This window comes from Lepidochelys olivacea, assembly GCF_965140295.1.
Source record: "Lepidochelys olivacea isolate rLepOli2 genome assembly, chromosome: 14".
In the NCBI taxonomy this organism is placed as follows: domain Eukaryota; kingdom Metazoa; phylum Chordata; order Testudines; family Cheloniidae; genus Lepidochelys; species Lepidochelys olivacea.
The window spans coordinates 22,147,829-22,170,607 of record NC_140424.1 but is presented as its reverse complement, the minus strand read 5'-3'; the positions used below and the strand labels follow the sequence as shown (position 1 = coordinate 22,170,607).

Here is a 22,779-nt window from a genome sequence, read left to right as displayed (position 1 = left end):
AGAGTTGGTTAAAATATTTACAGCACTTGGGATGAACTGGGCTGGAGCAATGAGAATGCAGAGGAAACATCCACTGTATGCTCACAACTGATTGCTGAGAGCAAGGGTGGTTAAAGTGTTGGACTGGGGCTTAGAAAATCGGGGTTCAGTTCCCAGCTCTGACACAGACTCCGCGTGTGACCTTGGGCATGTCACTTAATCTCTCTGTGCCTCAGTGGCCCATTTATAAAATGCAGATGACAATAATACTGCTGTTCTCCCACCTTGTGTCTGTCTTTTCTACTTAGACGTAATGGCAACTGTCTCTCTTGCTAAATGTTTGTACAGCATCTAGCACAATGGGATCCAAATTTTGGCTGGGGCCTTTACACCTTACTGTACCAGAAATAATACTAGTCACCCCTGGATTGTCACGTTAGTGTACCCTGTTCATTGTTTGAAATCAAAAACAGTGCAAAACGAATTCCCTTCACTGCCCCTGTCTACTGCAAACACCCTTTGGGGGAGGCGGGTGATTGTACAGGAAAAAGAAGATTTAAAGGTAAAATACAAGCTTTAAAACTGCACTAGCAGGATGGGGTTTTTAGTTTCAATGGGTGCAATTTTCTAAGTCAGTCAATGACTTAGGCTCTTAAGTTCCATTTTCAAAAGTGATTTAGATACTAAGAAGCCTAGAGTCCTAGGCTCCTAAGGGTGAGATTTCCAAAAGTGCTTAGTTAGGTGCCTCACTCCCATTGCAAGTCTATGGGAATTAGGCACCTGGGTCATTTAGGCATGTTTGAACTTTTTACTCCACATCTTTAGAGACATGCTCGAGGCCATGTAACTAGCAGGGAGAATTGTTAATAAAAACACCCCTGGTAAATATTCACACACACACACACACACACGTCAGTACAATAATTTGTCAATAGGCTGGGATTTTCCCACAGCAGAACATACCGGTATTCATGTAAAATTCTCCCCAATGCCAGAGCCTCCTGGGGGGGGGGGGCAAGTGGGGCAATTTGCCCCAGGCCCTGGGCACCGCAGGGGCCCCCACGAGAATGTCTGAAGTCTGAGGTCTGAGATAGGGAAGGGGCCAGTAGTGCAGCTAGGGGGGGAGCAGGGCAGCGGCTGCTCTCCCACTGAGCACAAGTGGCGCCTTTTACATTTTTGGCGCCTTTTTAGTTTTTACTCACCCGGCGGCGCTCCGGGTCTTCGGCGGCGTTGCGGCCGGAGCGAGTGAAGGACCCGCCGCTGACATGCCGCCAAAGACCCAGAGCGCTGCCAGGGGAGTACAAGCGGCTGGCACCCTTTTTTATGTCCGCTTCCCCTGTTTGCTCCACCTGGCTACGCCTCTGGAAGGGGCTCCCGAAATTGCTTTGCCCCAGGCCCCCTGAATCCTCTGGGCAGCCCTGCTCAGTCCTGAGGGCTCGTGTGAGGCCTTCCATGCCCCCTTGGCACTGGGCTGAAGTTCATCCACAATGCAGACCCAGGACATTTTCAAAAGGATTCTCTGCTCCTTGAAGTCTTTAAACCATGATTTGAGGACTTCAATAGCACAGATGTAAGTGAGAGGTTTTTCGCAGGAGTGGGTGGGTGAAATTCGGTGGCCTGCGTTGTGCAGGAGGTCAGACTAGATGATCATAATGGTCCCTTCTGACCTAAACATCTATGAAAAGCAGCCTCTAATTTTGGGTGCCCAGCTCACCAGTGTAAGGGAGAGGAGGGCCAGGCCCAGGTCCTCCTAAGTCCTGGACTGGACTGGACTGGGTCGTCATGAGAGGGGCTGCTGGCTCCGTTGCAGATACACATTTGTGACTGCCCACTCAATCCCCCTTTGACCCTCAGATCAGCTGTGTCACTAACTCTTCTCCTTTGTACTGGGAGGGGGAGTTGGACCTACCTGTGAGGAAGGATGGAGGTTTGCGATGCTGGGCCCTTGGCCAAGGTGGGGTCACCAGTGTGCCAGGTGGGGACACATCATTGATCTCTCTGCAACAACAACAACAAAAGAGACTCCGAATGAGAGACGTCAGTCATTTTTTCACCCATAATTATACCTGAAGCTGCATTAATGGAATTTCTCTGGCAAAGGGGAGTCCAGCGCAAACAGAGAAAGGGATAAAACTACGGTTTTCAAAAGGGGCTTGCGATTTGGGTGTCTGTCTGAGGCACCATGGGCCAGATGCTCAGAAATGCTGAGCACCCAAAGCTCCAGCTGAAGTCAATGAGGGACTGAACTCATGTCCCACTGCTTCCTGCCGTTGTTTGCACTTTCGTTAGAGAGGAGAAAATCGACAGCTCCCAGTGAATTCTGGAGAAGGGATGCTTTGGAAGTTAAAGCATGGACTGGAACTCCGGAGAGCTGGCTTCAATCCCTGTGCACCAGGGATCAGGACCTGCAGCAGAGGCAGGCTCTTGGCAACCCAATGAGCACAGCAGGCCTGCAGCAAGATGCCTGATTGACTGTACCACCTGACTGGTCAGGAAAGGCAGAGGCTGGTTGGCTCTTAAGCACAGCAGCAGCTCTCTGGCTGCTCAGTGTGTTCATATCTGTGCTGCGATCCTCCCAGCGTCTGCCACTTTTCCTCTGCTCCTGTCTTGCTCCAGCCCTGCTCCTAGTCCTGTTCTTACTTTGTTCCCCTGTCTTGCTCTTCACCTTGCTCCTGGTTCCAGCTTCCTCGCTCTGACCCGAGTTCCTGATCCCAACTCTGGCCCTTGGCTTGGCTATTAGTTCCTGGTTCCAGCTCTGATTCCTAGCATGGCTGCTGGTTCCTGACTCCAGCCCTGACCTTTGGTTTGGATCCGCTTCCCTGGCTCCTGCTCCACCCAGCAGGCCTGACTGTCCACAGCCTGGTATGTGACCTCCTTGGGCAAGTCACTTCATCTTTCACCAAACCTCAGTTCCCCACCCATGCGATGGGGATAGTAAGACTTCCTTCTCCCCCACACCGTGTGTTGGGTCCATTTAGACTGTAAACTCTTTGGGGCAGAGACTGCCTCCTACTATGTATTTGTCCAGGAATTAGCCCAATCTCAGCTGGGGCATCTTGGTGCTACCACAATCGAGTGGAGGAGGAAACTGTTAGAGTTTATCTGATGTTTTTCCTCAGTGCTTTTAATTTTCAAACAAACCTTTTTCTACTAAGACGCACACTGTAACCCAACCCTTCTGTGACGGGTTCGGTCACAGAGACCCCGTTGGAATGGTCACCTGATGTGCTGAGACTACCTCTGAACCCATTTTCCCTGCCAGCTTGGGACTTCAGAACCCTGCCTTGTTGAGCCAGAGACGCTAACCTGCTGCAACACAGACCCAGGGTCTGAACCATGTCCCCAGAGCCGCAGACTTAACTGAAAACAGCTTAGCGAGTCCAGCTTCCAATGGGATCCAAACCCCAAATAAATCCGTTTTACTCTGTATAAAGCTTATACAGGGTAAACTGATAAATTGTCCGCTCTCTATAACACTGATAGAGGGATATGAACAGCTGTTTGCTCCCCCAGGTATTAATCACTTCTCTGGGTTAATTAATAAACAAAAGTGATTTTACGGAGTATAAAAAGTAGGATTTAAGTGGTTTCAAGTAATAACAGACAGAACAAAGTAAGTTACCAAGCAAAATAAAACAAAACACACAAGTCTAAGTCTAATACATTAAGAAACTGATTATAGGTAAATCTCACCCTCAGAGATGTTCCAATAAGCTTCTTTCACAGACTGGACTCCTTCCTAGTCTGGGCCCAATCCTTTCCCCTGGTACAATCCTTGTTAGTTTCAGCTCAGGTGTTAACTAGGGGATTTCTTCATGACTGGCCTGCACGTATGTAGTGGAGACTTGCAGGTAAACAGAGCCATCTACAGTCAATTGTCCTAGACAATTGGAGCCATCAAGATTCTAAACCACCATTCATGGCTCACACTTTGCATAATTACAATAGGACCTCAGAGTTATGCTGAATATTCCTAGTTTCAGATACAAGAATGATACATTCATACAAATAGGATGAACACACTCAGTAGATTATAAACTTTGTAATCATACCTTACAAGAGATCTTTTGCATAAAGCATATTCCAGTTACATCATATTTACACTTATAAACATACTTTTAGAAAGCATTATGGAGCGCAATGTCACACCTTCCATCTCTGGGGTGAGAGAAGGAGCCAGGTGGCCTCATTCTTGCTTTGGTCGAGATGCACCAGGATCTCGGGATCCACCCGAGTGAAGGGTGAGCAGCAAAGTCCAATGGGGGCAGCTGGGAGACTGAAGTGGAAAAAGAGGAACCAGCGCCTGAGGCTTTCGCCTGAAAAATTGCCACTGACAATTTTTAAATCAAGACTGGACTTTTTTCTGAAAGCTCTGCTCTGAGAATTACTTTGGGGAAGTTCTAGGCCTGCATTACACCGGTCACACTAGATGATCACAATAATCCTTTCTGGAATCTATGAAAGTCAGGGGTTGGAATGCCAATGATCTGAACAATGATAGAAATGGGAGGAAAGTTTGTAGTTGAAGTGACGGAACTGTGTGTTGATTGGTTAATTCTAATGGAATGAGGCTGCTGCCCCATCTTGGACGTTGTTGATCTTGGGGTCCCTAAAATGGGAGCAGGGGGATGGGTGGACTGGAAGGAGCAAACTTCACCATAATGGCTGCCACCCCAGCCATCTCCTGGGACCCCAGGATCCACCATTATACCACTGGGCCTTCATTATCTTGGTCCTAAAAGGCCTCCTGACCAGAGTAAGCTGGAGAGGGGGATCCAAATGACATGACCACCTGCACCAGTTTTGACTAAATTCAGAACCACACCTGGAACATGAGCCTTGGCTTACCTGCTGTCACTCGCTCCCTACTGTGTCATTGTCCTTCCCCACTCTCTCCTCTTCCTTATCTCTCTCCTTCTGCCTTTGTCTAATAAGACTTCAGCTGAGTGAGCCAAGACTCCATCTTTTGCAACACCGCTGTAAGCCTGTAGGCATAAAGACAGCTAAAAGCAATGCTTTAAACAGCCTGACTCTGGTACAAGTTTGCCAGGTCTTGGAGCTGCTGAGACCATGTGCTGGGCCTGTGTTTCTCCAGCAGCAAGGCTGCAAGTGAAAGTCAGCACCAGACACAGAAGCTGTCTTTTCTCTAATCGATTTTATTTTCTCTCCCATTTTGTGTTTCATCTTAAAAGGAGATAGGATTGGACTCCAACAACAGCTCTAGCCCTTCTATACTATCCTTTTCTCTTTCCCCGCCCAAAGGTCAGTTAATACAACCTTTAACAACACCGAAAAGGCTGCCAAGCATGGGTTTCTCCCAATAAAAACTCTACACAGTTAAAGGGAAAGAGAAAAAAGGGTATTGTTACAACAAAACCCTTACTTAACACTTTATATTTCAAATGCTTCAACAGTTTTTCCTTCTTTGTCTGGGTCTTTAATAAAAGGTTTAAAATATTTTAAATGATGGTCATTACACTGGGAGTTGCCTTGCTGGCAATAACTTGACACAGAATCCCAGATCACACTGAATTGTTTAATGTTGGAACAGTGAACACAGATTTCATTAACATCTTACCCCTTGTTGAGCTCAAGACACGCCCTTTACCAACACAAGATCAAATTGACTTCAGAGGGGCTACTCACATGATTTAAACTTAAGCACATGTTTAGGTGACTTCTGATTTGGGGCCATCGCATGTGTTGCCCAGCTATTTGAGAGCACTGCTTTATGCATTCTGGAGGCAGGAGGCCCATTCGTATTTCATGCATTTATAGTTTTCAAATGATTATCCTTTTTTTTTTTAATTAAGGAAACTTTTTGTTGCAAAACTTTACTTTTTTTCTTTTTAAATTGAGGGCACAACAGTCACCTGTACACAATGCTTTGGATTGCCAGTTTCAGGCTAAAACCCATCAACCCCAATAAAAAGCTTTCAAAACAAAACCTCAAGAATATAATAATTACATGAGATATATGCCCCCCAAATACCTGTATCAAAACTATGCAGAAAAAAAATCCTGCTTCTTATCTTCCTTTTTTGGATCTAATTGCCAGGACTACACGACTTTTGAGGGGACCAGTATTTGAATCAATTCTAATAAAACCTAGATTTTTCAAACCCTTAATGAGGCAGAATTTCCTTAGACATAAATACTGACAATAAAATAATAATAATTAATAATAAAGACCTGCAAACTAGACACCTTTGGTACAAATCCAAGCTAAGGATAGTCTAATTTTTCATATCACCCCATTAATGTCTTGATACTGGAGCATCATGGATATTACAATCTATACGGTATAGTAGTTGCTACGATATTTTGTTCATACAAATTCTAGGAGGTTTACGGTAACAACTGTGTCTCCTAGGAGTTCTGGACAATAAAAGACAAGAGTTCTACAAACAGCAGCGTGTGATGTGGCTACTTCTTCCATCGCAGGGTTCAGCCAGTTTCTTAGTGTTATTTTTATAATGTCACAGGATGGACGCGGACAATTAAAGAGCAGGTTATGTTTCTCTGTTTTTCCCACTGCCCAGCTCAGTGCCCTGTTTTCTGAATTGGGTCGGAGACGATGAAAGAGACCTCAAAGGACCTGGAGAGCCTGGAATACAGGCTGGACTCTGCTCCTGTTCTGCGGTGTGAGAAGAAAACAGATTTAGTGCCTGTTTGCCAAATTTGTGAGACATGTGTCTTGGCTTGGAGGGTCTTCTCTACCAAAGAGTGGTTCCTGCGGGCCAGCGATGTCTCCCAAAGGAAGTTCCTGGTGGGGATCGTGAAGCGATTCAACAGCCTGGATTTGCTAAACTATGCTGAGAAAGTCCTGCAGACCTCCCACGGGAAGGATTTCACTTTCAGCCGGTCCCGAACCAGCTTCAAAGAAGACACGACCACATCTGCTTCTGACTGGACTTTGAATACAGCAATGCTAGAGCAAGCCATGTTGGAGACCTGGAGGTGGTTCAAAACCAGTTCCTACTGGACTAAAGCAAACTACACTCTGCTCTTGTTTCAGATGTGTAACCCTAAGTTACTGTTTATGGCTGCTAGCCTGGTCAGAGAACAGAGCGCCAGCTCAAAAACAGAAACAGGTAAACGGATTTCAGAGGTAAACAGAGAAACATGCTGGGTGACAGGAGAGATTGATCCCTGGCTTTCAAGATTAACCAAGGAGAGAGGATAAAGTCAAAGGGTCAGATTCTGATTCCCTGCCACTGTGTGATACTTTACTGTACAAATAGCCGTGTCAGGCCAGATCTTCAGCAGGTGTAAATCAGTGTAGTTGTCTGCCACTTTACACCACTGAATTCACAGAGGCCACTTGCAGAGTATGGTACTAACTCACTACGAGTAATGGAGGCAAAACCTGTCCTCAAGCTGCTATTCAGTTACCTGTGTTTTTTTAAAAACTAGTGGTGCAAATGCTCTTACTGGAGTTAAGTACAAGTTTGGAAATGTAATGACCATAGGACAGATTTTCAAATAGGGTTTTATTTTACTTTTCAATGAGCATAGGTAAGAAAGTAAATACCTGTCCAGATCCTCCCTCATCTGGTGTAAACTGGTGTAGCTGCATTAACTCCAGTGGAGCTCCCTGGATTTACACCAGCTGGTTATCGGGTCCATGAACTTTAATTTAGATAGAACAGAAGCTCTAGCAGCAAACTTTGCTACATCCAGTGAAATCAGATCTACTCTTGAGTTTTACTGGTGTTGTGTTTGTTTGTTTCCCTTCTGCTTCCTTTTTCTAGCTCACATTAGTGATACTGAAAGGACAATTGCTTTAACTTATTATCACTTTATTTGGGACTGGAAGGCAATGGGGTTTTCCAGGATTCCCCCCTCTGTTTGAATCTCTTCCTTTGCTTTCCTATTCTCCATGCCCTGCATCACAGAGAAATGACCTTTTCTCTGGCACATCATTGCTTTTGTAATTATTAATATTTGGTTGCATCTGGTTATTAAGAGATTTAGGGTACATCTACACAGCAAAACAAACAAAATCTTGTGGCAGCGAGTCTCAGAGCCCAGGTCAAACTGACTTGGGCTCATGCTATAGGGCTAAAACCAGCAGTGTAGGTGTTCCCACTCGGGCTGGAGCCCAGGCTCTGTGCATTTCATCCACGCTATGACAGCTCAGCCCTGGGACTTGTTTGTGATCCTTCCTCTCCAGGAAACAAGCTGTTGTTTGCAGAGTGTGGTTCTGTTCAGCATGTGAGAGGCAGGGACAGAGGTACCAGGCCATTTGGGAATATATGCACCTGCATCAAATGAAACCACCAGAGACTCTGGGGAGTTTGGATTGTTGCAGTTTGACTGTGAATTATTTTCTTGTGCCAATACCAAAAGCCTGTGTTTCTCCTGATAATGCTCTCTCCACGCACTCACTCCCAGCACAGGATTTCTTACATCAGGTCAGATGAAGTGGGTGTGAGTAACACAAGCATATAATATCTGAGGGTCTAGTTCAGTGTCTTCAAACATGGAATCTTGCAGCTAGGAGTGGGCAATACTGATGCTTCAGAGGGTGGAGGAAAGAAACCCAGAATACACCTTGCCAATTGTGATGTGCGATACATGGAGCTCGAGGTGGGATTCCTTCCGGTCCCCCTGCAGTGATCAGCTAGCCCCCTGATGCTTGATCTCTGACTGTTCTTCCCTTAGGCATGCCTGTCACCTTAGATGATGAAGTGACTGGGCCAGCAACACAAGGCATAACAGCTGAAGAGCAAAGCACAGTTGTTTGTAGATATTGTTCATAGCTGTATTTATATCACAAACCTTCTGGTTAACTTTTATATCCGCTAAGAACTTTCCCCTCCCTGATCCTTCCTGTCTCCAAGCACAGGGAGCAATTGGTGATGGGCAGTAGCAGAATACAAGCTGAAGGAGGAAAAAGCAACCCTGGCAATGGGCAGACAGAGCCAGATGGGATTCAGTCCTGGCAGGAGTCCTGACCCAGGTTTACCTCCAAGCAACCAGGACTCCCTCACATAGCCAGCCCATAGGAACTGGATGGGGTATATATGTGTGGGAACATGGTAACTGTCTGAAAGAGATGAATACCCAGAGAAGAGAGGAATTGTATAGGGTGGTCTGGGACAAGTACAACTAGCAATAACGGGGTGAAATAATTTCCTAATATGAGGTCTACTGTGCAAAAGACTTCCAGGTGAAATGGTGGAGACAGAAATACTCAAGTCCTTAAAACCCTGAAGGAACCAATCCTATACTAGCAAGGAGAATGGGGCAGATAACCTAACAGGTCCCTTTCATCTCTACCTCTGTGACCCCATGATTTAGCTCTGTTTGATTTGATTGCTCCTATGCTTGTGCAATTCTTTCAGAGGACGAGGAAGACAAATTCACTGTGGCCTTCACTGAGACCCAAAGCAGCTTTAAGCTACAGGAACACACAAAATCCAGCTCCCAGGTGCAATTGCAACCCACATCTCAATCCTTCCTGACTTCTTCCACAGCCCTAGAAAGTGGGGTCTCATCAGAAGGAACCAGCCAGTTTAGTGAAACAGGTACTAAAACAAAAGGAGCTAATGTGGGGTGTTACCTAAGATACTTCGAAAGCCAAGAGTGGAAGGGGTGGGCTATTTTTCCTGAGGTACCTTCAGCTACCGTAGAACTCAGAGTGCTGAAAATATCCCAGGGAACTGCGGGGTAATGAGAAATTCAGGGGAGCAGGTTTGGTAGCTAATAACTGATATTATGAATATACCCAAAGGCACAGGCTCTCCTGGGAGTCCTTAACGTGCTATTGATTCTGCTGCCCCAGGCATAGGTGCCCAAGGGCAGATACCGTGCTTCTGGCCCAGAAACCTGGCGCACATCTATTGTGCGAGAGCTGCATCAGAGGATGAGGATACATCCACCGTGTCTTCAATCGACCCAGCCCTCGCCGTTGTCCCTGCATCTTTCCAGTCAGCCTCCAGTGTCAACAAGTACAAGGACTTCATCCGCTGCCTGCCAACCCACCTGTCCAAGTATATCCTGGGTATGGCCTCTCTTCCTTCCCAAGCACAGCTGCCCCATGGGCACATCAATGCTGTACAACCATAGCTTGCGGCTAACCAGTTTGTCCTTGTAATTCCTCAGGGTTTCTGGATACAAAGAGCCTGAACAGGTGCACTTCTGTGAGCCACCACTGGGCTTTCCTGGTCAAAGAGGTCAAGCAGGAACATCTGTCGCATAGCCTAGTCCTGGAAGAGATCGTGTACTTGCAGGTACTGTGCCTTGGCGTTTGCCTTGCATTCTGCCATCTGGCTCTTACAGTATAGATCCTTTGCCCCTCAGACCCCTAGCCAATAGATGGGAGGGTCCAACATGCCTCAGAGCCCTGGGGATGTTCCTCCCAGTTTCACCCTGTTGTATTCTTCCTTACTCTCCAGAGCCAGGCTGGGTTACATCACACCTTCAGAAGTGGAAACGCCTTTACTGGTCCTTTGAGATTCTGCCACTTCTGAGCAGGGGCTTATCAGCAAGATTGGTACCAAAGATTTTAGTCACAGATGAGAGCATAACGATATGCTGGATTTTAGTGCCCTGCAAGGGGATGCAGAGCTGTTCTACTGACTCCCTGAGGCAACCCAGACCAGGTGGATCTAAGGAGATCCACTCAGGAACATAAAAGTGCTGAGAGCCTCTGAGTGGGAAGAGAAAGCTAGAGGCATGTACAGAAGGTCCTGAAGGGGAAAGCCCTAAGAACCAGAAACGTGGGCTAAAGGCATACATCTGTAAGTGCAGTCCTGCCACAGGGCTTAAGTTAAGAATAGAGGCAAATCCCAGGAAAGGACAACTTTTAGGATTATACTCCATGATGCATGTTGTGTGAGGGAGATTAGCATGGAAACACACTCCCTTCACACTGATACCCAAGCTATGCTTGATGAAAAGTTCACTTACACATGCAGCAAACCTAAGGTGAGTATTAGGTGAGCCCAAGCTGATACAGATACGTTTTGGGGCTCTGCCCCCTTAGTGGGTTTGGTTGGGAGCCCTACATACCTTTATGGATTTGACTCCAAATTTTGGCTGAACAGGGCAGCTTGGGATGAGATTTACCTTGGGATGTAGGATTTGTTTGACTCCCGAAGCAAGGAGGTGGGGAAACTGAAAATATATGCATGAATTCCAGGAACAAAGAATCACTCAGTGTGTCTTCCTGGCTGTGATAAACCCCACACCAATCAGAGGGAATCAGAGCAGGAACGAGACAGGCAGGCAGCCCCTTCTACATGGGTATGGAAACATACTGCTGTCCCACACATCACATACGCTCCCGCAATCAGGGCGTTGGTGTGTGGTGGGTCTCTATCCTTCCAGTCTAGAAGGACTGAACGGCGGACTTCAGCACCACTGCCTAACAATCTGGAGATGACGGTGTTCTGTGATGCTAGACACACTTTCCCTCCTCTCCTCTCTCAGTCTCAGACCTCTGCTTGGTGGCTGATGATAGTAGTTTTCACCTTGCTCTTCCCTAGGACAGAACAGCCTTGAGTCTCCTAGTCTGCTGACCAACTTATGCTAGGGAGCTGACGTCAGCCTGCAAGCCATTATCAATAGACCTTCATGATGATGTGGGATCAGTGCTTACTTTGTAATGAAAAAGGTGCCGGGGTTCAAGCAATTTTTTTTTTTTTACATTCGTAATCGATGCAGCAAGGCCAGAGGTGCCGGGGCTGCGAACTGCCAAGCCCAGAGGTGCCAGGGCTCAGCCCTGGTACAAATTAAGCACTGTGTGGGATGCCTGGAATATATGTTGGCCCTGAGCAGTTTACTATATGGCATTATTTGATCAGTGACTGGCGAATGCTTTATTAAAGTCTCCAGCAAACATCTTGCCAAGTTGCAATAGCGATTGTCCTCTTGCGTGAGCTGACTTTAGTTTTGTTAATGTGAATGGCCCTGTAACAGCGTTCACTCACTGCAAGAGTGCCTCCTCCTGGCCAGGCATGGCATAGCAGCTTTCTTCCCATATGGTGCCCTCTGCAAATGGGTACTCTGTTGCTGTAGTGGTTTCTCCTCCCTGAATTCACAGTGTTCCATCTTCATGACTCAGCCCTCTGTCTAGATCACTATATGGCAGGGGTGGGCAAACGTTTTGGGCTGAGGGCCACATCTGGGTGGGGAAATTGTATGCAGGGCTGGGGGCAGGGCGTTGGGGTGCAGGAGGGAGTGCGGGCTGTGGGAGGGGCTGTGGGAGGAACAGGTTCAGGGCAAGGGATTGGGGCAGAGGAGGGGTGCAGGGTGTATGAGGGGGCTCAGGGAAGGGGGTTGGGGTGCAGGAGGGGTGCAGAGTGCAGGAGGGAGCTCAAGGCAGGGGTGTAGGAGGGGTGCGGACTGTAGGAGGGAGCTCAGGGCAGGGAGTTGGGGTGAACGAGGGGTACAGGGTGCAGCAGGGGGCTCAGGGTACAGGAGGGGTTCCAGCTCCGGCCTGGCACCGCTTACCTAAAGTGGCTCTGGGGTGGCAGAGGGGAGCTCCGGGGCCAGGGCACGCTCCCTGCATGCCTGCCCTGGCCCCACGCCATGTCGCTCTGGGAAGTGGCCGGCACCATGTCCCTGCGCAGCCCCTGGGGGAGAGGGAGGCACAGGGCCCTGTCCACTGCCCTTGCCACACCTCCAGGTACATCCCCCAAAGCTCCCATTGGCCGCGGTTCCCCGTTCCCTGCCAATGGGAGCTGTGGGGGGTGGTGCCTGGAGGCAAGGGCAATGCACGGAGCCCTCTGCCTCCCCACCCCAGTGGCCCCAGGGATGTGGTGCTGGCTGCTTTGGAGAGCGGCGCGGGTCCTGCGGCACCACCAGCGTCAGGGGGCCAATCCCAAGGATCCAAAGCCCTGAGGGGCCGGATCCAGCCCATGGGCCGTAGGTTGTCCACCCCTGCTATATGGTATCAAAGTTTCAGTGGACCAGCTGTCCAGCTGGCATCTGCAACAGTCTTGTGCCACTTCCTAGGAACTGGGAGGGGAATCTAGGCCCACCCTGTCCTCTAGGTTCCAGCCTGGGGACCCTTTAACCAGCAGCCAAGATCTATACAATCCCCTTCCTTGCTGAGGTTTCCCTGGGCTTCTTCCTATCTTACCTTATCTGGCTTTCTTTCCCTTGCAACTCCTCTGAGGTTGTCCCTGCTTCTAGGGCTAGAGTCCCAGGAGTTATTCTCCCACTTGGGTTTCCCCCTCTCCCTCTCTCTGCTCCCAGAGAGTGACTGCAGACTCTCCCCCTGCAGCCTCCTACTACTCCAAAGTTCCTCCCTTTAAAAATCTATCCCCACTCCTCACCTTCATCTGCAATTAGTGTTTGTAAGTCCCTGGGCCTCCCCTCAGGTGCAACTGGGAAGATCTGAGCCACCTTAACCCTTCAAGGCTGGTGTGGGGTGAACATCTCAACACAGAGTCCTTGGAGTCTTCTCAGTCTGGTTAGTTACTTTCCTGTAGCCCAACAGCTCTGTCAATCATCACCCTCTTCTGGTTAAAAAAGTATTGGTGGACCCAGCAACCCCCAAAGTTGTTGGAAGCAGATTTGCTTTCAAGTTTGGCAGCTCTGGCACATCTCCATGAAAAGTACCAGGCTTCTGGTTTATATTAGAGCTGGTGGAAAAACACCAACTGCTTTTCACAGAAAATTTTTTAAAATTATGGGGTTTTAATTTCTCATAAAAATCTTGGTTTCGGGTTGTCAGAGTCCCTCCCCACTTTGAACTCTGGGGTACAGATGTAGGGACCCATATGAAAGACCCCCTAAGCTTATATTCCGCCACCTTAGGTTAAAAACTTCCCCAAGGCACAAATTCCTTTCCTTGTCCTTGGACGGTATTTCTTCCACCACCAAGTGATTTAAACAGACATTCAGGGAGGGGCTACTTGGAGTCCTTTCCCCCCCCCCAATATCCCCCCAAGCTTCTTCACCCCCTTTCCTGGGGAGGTTTGAGAATAATATAGCAACCAATAGCTTAACAAGGTGAGCACAGACCAAACCCTTGGGCTTTTAGGACACTAAAAACCAATCAGGTTATTAAAAGAACTTTATTATAAAGAAAAAAGTAAAAGAAGCATCTCTGTAAAATCAGGATGGAAGGTAATTTTACAGGGTAATAAAAAGATTTAAAACACAGAGGATTCCCCTCTAGGCTCAATTTCAAAGTTACAAAACAGGAATAACCCCCCCTCTAAGCATAGGGAAAATTCACAAGCTAAAACAAAAGATAATCTAACACATTTCCTTGCTTTACTTACAATTTTTGTAATCTTAGATGCTTATTTCAGGTAGAGTTTTAGGAGAGGTTTTTTTTTCCTGTCTGGTCCCTCTCTCTGTCCCAGGAGAGTACTAAACAAAAGAGCACAAACAAAATCTCCCCCCCACAGATTTGAAAGTGTCTTCTTTTCCCATTCGTCATTCTGGTCAGGTGCCAACTATGTTAATTGAACTGATTAACCCCTTACAGGTAAGTGATTCTGTACCTCTGGCCAGGAGGGATTTGATGTTACTGCATACATAAAGGTTGTTACCCTTCCCTTTATATTTAGGACATGGGTTTTCCCCATTTCTCTCTATTTTTCCAGTGGCAAATAGGGAAAAGGGGAAAAAAGAGGGAGCAGCAAAGAGGAAGGGAGAGAAAGGGGGGAAATGAATGGGAAAAAACAATTTGGAAAGTAATAAAAAAAATTTACAGGATTTTTTTAATGCAAAAAAAAAAGAAAAAAGGCCAAAATGGTTGAAAAATATTTGATGGAAAAGTTTCAACCAGCTGTAGTGAATACATCCAGCCAGATTCTGCTCCCTTTTCACATCTCACTCTGGTGCCTTCATCTAATACTTTGTATTTTGGTTCTATCACATGCACAAAAAATGCAAATTCTCACCCCACATGGTGATAATTCATTTCAGGTTGAATCACAAATATTTGGGTTTCAAACAATTCAGCTGTTTTGCAATGCTTCCTCCTCTCTGGTAAGGTCATGTTCCTGTGTGTTGTGCCGTATGTATCTACAATTCCGTTGCTGGAGAGCTGCACCTTTAAATAGGCAACAGGGCTGTGAGACAACTGCTCTCAAATAAAGAAGTGTTAGTTGTTATTTAGCAATGACATTTCACCAGAATTGATTTGGAAAAAATGACTGTGACCACTAATCACAGCCCCTGGTGATAAAGGCATCATGCTCAGCTCCAAGTAAAAACATCTCAGTGAAAACTCTGGCAGTGTGTCTTGCTGTCTATCCCATTTATATCTCCTGAGAACCTATAAATAAACTTGTGCACAGCAAGACCTGAGGCCCAACACTACAATAACAAACTGGGGTGTGAGTACCAGCTCTGAGGAGCAACCCTACCAGAACAAATCAGTGTATGCAGCCCAATGTGCTTAAGAAACTCATCAATAACAAACCAGCGCATGCAGCTCAGCCTTCGTGTACAAGAGCTCACAGAAGTGAATGTAGTTCTGAACTGAAGAAAATAAGCGCTGCTTGCTATTCCCTCTTGCTGTACATTTGGCCTTTGATGTTTATTCCAGGGGTCGTGTCCTAGGGGAGCATTTCCCAGCTATGCTAAAATGACCATCGTTGTAATTCCAAGGATAACCAAAGATGGAGAGATCATCCCAGCAAGAAGCCACAGATGGAAACGCAGAGGAAAGGTATGTCGCAGGTATATCCAAAGGGCCTTTCAGGGTAAGTGAGAGCAGCCCCTTATGGATCTTGGGAAGCAGAATCATAGAAAAGTAGGGCTGGAAGGGACCTTGAGAGGTCATCTAGTCCTACCCCCAACACTGAAACAGGATTAAGTTCTGCTAGAGCATCCCTAACAGATTTTTGTCTAACCCATTCTTAAAAACCTCCAGTGACAGGGATTCCACAACCTCTCTTGGCAACCTGTTCCAATGCTTAATGATCCTGATAGTTAGAAAGTTTTCATAATATCTAACCTAAATCTCCCTTGTTGCAAACTAAGCCAATTACTTCTTGTCCTGCCCTTGGTGGACATGGAGAACGTCCTCTTTATTACAACCTTCTCATATATGAAGACTGTTATTGGGTACCCTCTCAATCTGCTCTTCTCTGGACTACACATGCTCAGCTCTTTCAACCTTTCCTCATAGTTCAGGTTTTCTAAACCTTTTATCATCCTTGTCGCTCTCCTCTGGACTCTCTACCATCTCTCCACATCTTTCTTAACGTGTGGCGCCCAGGACTGGACACATCCTCTAGCTGAGGCCTCACCAGTGTTGAATAGAACAGAACAATTACCTCCCGTGACTTGCATTTGATACTCCTATTAATACATCCCAGCATGATATTTCTCTTTTTCACAACAGCATAACATTTTTGACTCATATTCAGTTTGTGATCCACTATAACCCCCAGATTCTTTTCTGCAGTGTCACTGCCTAGCCAGTTATTCCCCAATTCATAGAAATCATAGAAATGTAGGGCTGGAAGGGACCCCGAGAGGTCATCAAATCCAACCCCCTGTGCTGAGGCAGGATTAAGTAAACCTAGACAATCCCAGACAGCTATTTGTCCAACCCGTTCTTAAAAGCCTCCAGTGATGGGGATTCCACAATCTCCCTTGGGAACCCGTTCTGGAGTTTAGCCACCCTTCGAGTTAGAAAGATTTTCCTAATACCTAACCTAAATCTCCCCTGCTACAGAATAAGCCCATTACTTCTTGTCCTACCTTCAGTGGACATGGAGATCAATTGACTATCATCCTCTTTATAATAACCCTTAATGTATTTGAAGACTATCATCATTAAGTTGTGTATTTAATTTTTCCTTCCTAAGTGTAATATTTTGCACTTTCCTTTATTGATTTTCATCTTATTGGTTTCAGACCAATTCTCCAATTTATCAAGATCATTTTGAATTCTAATCCTGTCCTCCAAAGTGCTTGCAACCCCTCTCAGCTTGGTTTCATCCACAAATTTTATGTTGACTCTATATTCTGTCATTCAAGTTGGTAATGAAAATATTGAATAGCAGCAGATCCAAGACATCCTCTGCAATACCCCTCTTGATATGTCCTCCCAGTCCGACAGTAAACCATTGATAACTACTCTTTGAGAACAGTATTTCAATCTGTTGTGCACCTACATTATACCAATTTCATCTATCCCACATTTCCCTAGTTTGCTTATGAGAATTTCATGTGGGACTGTGTCAAAAGCCTCACTAAAATCAAGATATATCACATCTACTGCTTCCCCCCATCACTAGGCCTGTCACCCTGTCAAAGAAAGAAACTAGATTGTTTTGGGATGATTTGTTCTTGACAAATCCATGTTGTCTGTTACTTGTCACCTTATTATTCTCGAGATCAGGGGTCTCAAACACACAGCCCGTGGGTAGCATGCGGCCCGCAGGGTTTTTTTCTGCATCCCACCAGCTCCCCACGCCCCCCCCCAGTGCTTACCTAGAGCGGCTCTGGCCCAGTGTGCACCGCGGGCAGGGCAGACTCCCTGCCTGCCTACCCTGACCCCACACTGCTCCGGGAAACAGCTGGAACCTGGGGGAGGGCCCAGGGGTCTGTGTGTTGTCCTTGCTTTGAGGCACCACCCTCCGCAGCTCCCACTGGCTGGGAACGGGGAACCGCGGCCAATGGGAGCTTCGGAAGAGGTACCTGGAGGAGCAGCCAGGGCAACACACGGAGCCCTTTACTCCCCGCCCCCAGGTTCCGGCCACTTCCCAGAGCGGCGCGGGGGCAGGGCAGGCAGACAGGGAGCCTGCCCTGCCCCCGGTGAGTGCTGGGCCAGAGCCCATCCCCGAACCCCTCCTGCAGCCGAACCCCCTGCCCTGAGCCCCCTGCCGCCGCCTCACCCCTCCTGCACCCCACACCCCAACTCCCTGCCCTGAGCCCCGCCACACCCCGCACCCCTCCTGCACCCCCTGGGGGCAAAGAGGGGGCAGAGTTGGGGTGGGGATTTCAGGGAAGGGGTTGGAATGGGGGCAGGGGCAGGGCCTCATGGAAGGGAGGGCAGGGCTGGGGGCAGCCGGGGAGGCGACTGTCAGTGGTGCGGCCCTCGGGCCAATGTATTAGTCCTCATGTGGCCTTCGTGGTCATTTGAGTTTGAGACCCCTGCTCTAGATGCTTACAAACTTGTTGTTAAAAATTTGTTCCAGTATCTTTCTAGGTATCAAAGTTAGGGTGACTGGTCTATAATTCCCCGGCTCTTCCTCTTCTCCCCTTGTTAAAGATAGGTACTATGTTTGCCCCTTTCCAGTCCTCTGGGACCCCACCCCTCTTCCATGTGTTCTCATAGATAATTGCTAATGATTCAGAGATTGCTTCAGCTAATTCCTTAAGAACTCTAAGGGAAATCCATCGGGCCCTGTTGATTTGAATACATTTAACTTATCTAAATAATTCTTTAACTTGTTCTTTCCCTATTCTGTCCTATGTTCCTTCCCGCTGGTTGTTAATATTAATTTTGTTGAGCATCTGGTCACAATTAACCTTTTTAGTGAACACTGAGGCAAAAAAAGCAGTAAACATGTCAGCCTTCTCTGTTTCATCCATTATTCACTCTCTTTCCCCGTTATAGACCTACACCTTCCTTCAGCCTTCTCTTACTTCTAATGCATTTACAGTATTTCTTCTATTGCCTTTTACATCTCTTGCTAGTTGTAATTCATTTTCCTCCTTAGCCTCTCTGATTTTGTCCCTACAAACTTTTGCTATTTTTTTATAGTCATCCGTAGCAATTTGTCCTAGTTTTTACTTTTTGTATGTTTCCTTTCTGATTTTCAGGTCATTAAAGAGCTCCACATGGAGTCATATTGGTCTCTTGTTGTTCTTCCTGTCTTTCTTCTGCATTGGGATAGGTTGCTATTTTGCAGTAAAGTTTGTCTCTTTTAGAAAGTGACAGGTCTCCTGAACTCCCTTTTCCCTTAGATTTCTTTCCCATGAGCCCATATCTACCAATTTCCTGTTTGCTGAAGTCTGCTTTTTTGAAGTTGTCTTTATTCTGCTGCTCTCACTCCTTCATTTCCTTATAATCATGAACTCTGTCATTTCGTGATCAATTCTAAGTTGCCTTCCCCTTTGAGATGCTCGACCAGTTCCTCCTGGTTAGTCAGAATCAAATCTAAAATAGCCACCCCCTTACTTTTTCTGCCTTCAAAGACTTGTCCATAACACATTCTGAGAGTAGCTATACTACACTGTACTCCAAGAAATGCCCCTGTCCTGACCCCAACATGCCCTCTATGTTGGCTGGGAAGGGGCCTGCATGGGGCATGTTCTCTGGGGTCAGTCCCCCATCACCTTTAAGGCCCCTTAGTGTAACTGAGGAGCAAGAGCAATAGGCAATCTCTTTCCAACAGAGTTATTTATTCCTATTTCCTTTCTCTCCGATCCTAGGAGGAGAACAACCTACAGGGGGCTTATCATGGCCAGATGACTGAAACTGTCCAGCTGGAGGAGAGAAACATCTTCTGCGGCTCCTATAACGTTCGTGTCCTTACAGACCAGTATGTACATGCCATGCACCCTTGCGTCAGTCACCACACTTAGCACTGGCAGCCCCTCTCCAACTCTGGGGATCTCAAAGCTCTTTATAAACCTATAGAGCCAACTGGTGGCTTCACCAGGTCAGTCGTGTCACCCAGGGATTCCTGCAGGTGCCTTGCCTCCCCTTAAATCCTATTTTCACCAGAGGGTGGTGCAGTTTGCATTCACACTAGACTATTGGTCAAGTGGGCTACAAGGGTGTTGAGGAACTATATCCAAATCCTGCTAAAAGGATTAGCCTTGACCGTGCCTCTGCCATCAGGCTGTTCAGGGAGGGTTCCCTGGACACTCTAAGCTGGCTCTGAAAACGCTTTCAGTTAACTGCATAGGAACCACGTAGCGAAATCAGCTTTCAAAATTAGCTAGGCTTGGAAAGAGCTTTGCCTAGTGGTTGGGCACCAGAACAGGAGCCAAGAACTCCTGCATTCTCTTTCTGGCTGATGCGACTGCTTCTGAAGTGAGTCACTTCAGTTTCCCTATCAGTAAAACGGGGGTAGCGTATGACAGGAGCGATCAGAGAATGTCTGGGAAATGCTTTGAAGATACGGAGCCTAATTCTTGCCTGCCTTCATTCTGTTAGAGAGACAAGGCGGGTGAGGTATTATCTTGTAATTGGACCAGCTTCAGCTGGTGAGCAAGACAAGCTTGTCTTTCTAATATCCTGGGACCAACAGGATGTAGCCGATCTGCCACTGCTAGCAGCAAATGGCTGCTGATGGGACACTACATGGGGTGGGCGCTGAGTTACTACAGAGAAATCTTTCCCAGGTGTCTGGCTGCTGGGTCTCGCTCCCATGCTGAGGGTCTAACCGATCACCATATTTGGGGTCAGGAAGGCATTTCCCTCCAGGTCAGATTAGCAGTGACTATGGGGTTTTTTTTGCCTTCCTCTGCAGCATGGGGCATGGAGTCACTTGCAGCTTTAAACTAGTGTAAATGGTGGATTCTCTGTAACTTGAAGTCTTTAAACCATGATTTGAGGACTTCAGTAACTCAGCCAGAGGTTTGGGGTCTATTACTGGAGTGGGTGGGTGAGGTTCTGTGGTCTGCGATGTGCAGGAGGTCAGACTAGCTGATCATGATGATCCCTTCTGGCCCTAAAGTCTATGAGACACAGCTGCAACAACTTTGCACTCTTATGTCATTCTCACCTGTGCAGCAGGGCTGTGAAACACCACCAGATCAGAATGATAGTGTTTTACACCCCTTTGTACTAGTGAAAATGAAGACATGAGCTACAAGCCGGGGCGAATCAGGCCCAGTAAGTGCTGAGTATTATTAGTGCACAAGTGTGGAAAAAGCTATAGTTTCCTATGCATATTTATTTTTCAAAGGGTAACTGATGCTGTTATTTATTCAAAGTTTTGATGTAACTAGTGCAGAAGTCCCTGCATGAAAAATAAGGTTCACATTATTTACAGGGTGTGTAACTTACTCATGATTTGTGTCCAAATTTCAGGGTTCGGTTCTGCCCCTCTTACGCATGCCTTCCCCCAGAATTAGTTTCACTGGAATCAGTGGAAGTATTTGTATAGTAAGGTATTACCCAATGTGACCAAGAGTAGCAAAATCTAGTCCCTAAGCAGCACTTTCTGATGCCCATTACATAGGCAACGCTGGATTAGAACCCAGAATCTTCTGCTCCAATCACTTATGCTCCGGCCACATGATCTAAAGGAGAAGACTCCCCTCTGACTGTATGCACATATGTGTCGGCGTGTTTATATGAGGATCCAGATCACTGTGTGTGCAAGTCAGTTTGTGAGTGTGAGGGTGTGAAGGGGGGGAGGAGGCAATCGTATCAGCCTATGTGAGTCTTGGTGTGTGTGTGAGGCTGTGTCCCAGTTGTGTGTGTGTGTGTATCACAGGATATGTGTCTCAGTATGTGTGGACATGTGTATAAGCAAAACCTGAAATATGTATATTTCAATACGTAGTTGCTGCAAGAATTGGCATTTAAAAAAACAATGTCTGGGGAACCCTGACCACCAAACATGCCCTTGTATAAAGGCATTATAGTGCCTCAATTTATGAAATAGTGGGGTCAACAGTCCCCAGTGGGTCTCATCCCCTTCCCCTCTATGATTTATTATCTGTATACAAACATCAGCTGAAACCTTGGGTCTCAGCAACCAGAGCCATCCCTAGCCATTTTGGTGCCCTACGCAGCCTCCCTGCGGGGGAGGGTGGGTGGTGTGTGTGTGTGTGTGTAGGTGGGCTGGCCCCAGGCCTTCGTTGGGGGGTGGGTGTGCAGGAGCAGGTTTGGGGGGCAGGGGGGAACCGCCCCCCAACAGGAGCTGACAGAGCGAAGCGGGCTGGGGCTGGGTCGCTCCACGTCCTGCTGCCCGGTGAGTGCAGGGCACCTGACCCCTGGTGCAGTCCTCAGGGCAATGATGGAGTGGGGGTGGGAGCGGAGCAGGGGCAGAGGCCATGGGGAAGAGGCGGAACAGCAGCTGGAGCAGCACCAGGAAATTTGGTGCCCCACGTAGCTGCGTACTTTGCGTATGGGTAAAGACGGCCCTGTCAGCAGCCCTCCCGCTGGTACCTTGAGGGGTTCCATGTACCTTTCCAGGATGGCCCCTCAATTCTGTTCACTGAGCTGAGATACCATGGCATTGAGCAAAATACAGGTGCCTGTAAATAACAACTTACAGTGCTTTCCTGGCTAGCCCTGTAATGCTTTGGCAGATGCTCTCCTCAGTCTCTGCTTGCTTACCCAGGTCAGATCCACACAGGGTAATCCACTACAGTGGTGGGAACTTACTTGCCATTGGCTCAGCGGACCGCAAAGTCAGGTTCCTTAACGTGTTGGAGCTGAAGGAAGTGCCACCTGTGATCAGTGGCCATGCAGGGAGCATCAAGGCAGTGTTCCTCAACGAGAAGAAAGGGTTTGTGCTGAGTGCCAGCTTTGATCTCAGCATCAGGTGAGCAGTGCTGATACAAGGGTCACTGGACAGAGTGATCCAGTTTGCAATGATCTATTGAAAGGAAATTTTAAGCATAAAACCCGAAACCAAACCCAACATTGGGCATTTTTTCTAGAATCCTCCCCTCCCCCCATTTTCTGACTGTAATAATGAGATAAGAAAAACACATCATAGATATCCTAGCGTATTCCCTTGCTCATGCAGGACATTTCCCCTCTGGGCTTCCCCGTTTCATCAAGTACTGGAAGAAGAAGTAGCAAAGTACTCCAGGAAAACTGATTGTTGTGATATTTCTAAACCAGAGACATTGAGATATGTTTCTGATTAGCACCTGTGGTGAAATCCTGGCCCTGTTGAA

At 47.2% G+C, this 22,779-nt stretch overlaps 1 protein-coding gene across 2 annotated transcripts in view; it reads left to right on the top strand.

Annotated features, from left to right (window-relative positions):
- Positions 1–6,330: 6,330 nt before the first annotated feature.
- FBXW10B (F-box and WD repeat domain containing 10B) overlaps positions 6,331–22,779 on the top strand; it is a 35,745-nt gene continuing 19,296 nt past the window's right edge. The window contains exons 1-7 of one of the 2 annotated variants that reach the window (XM_084648215.1): positions 6,331–7,073; positions 9,330–9,512; positions 9,770–9,988; positions 10,090–10,217; positions 15,500–15,622; positions 19,345–19,454; positions 22,215–22,418. In XM_084648215.1, coding sequence (XP_084504341.1) covers positions 6,557–7,073; positions 9,330–9,512; positions 9,770–9,988; positions 10,090–10,217; positions 15,500–15,622; positions 19,345–19,454; positions 22,215–22,418 — 1,484 coding nt within the window. In that variant the 5' untranslated portion in view covers positions 6,331–6,556. The remainder of the gene's footprint in view (positions 7,074–9,329; positions 9,513–9,769; positions 9,989–10,089; positions 10,218–15,499; positions 15,623–19,344; positions 19,455–22,214; positions 22,419–22,779) is intronic. The other variant, XM_084648216.1, reaches the window with a different exon arrangement.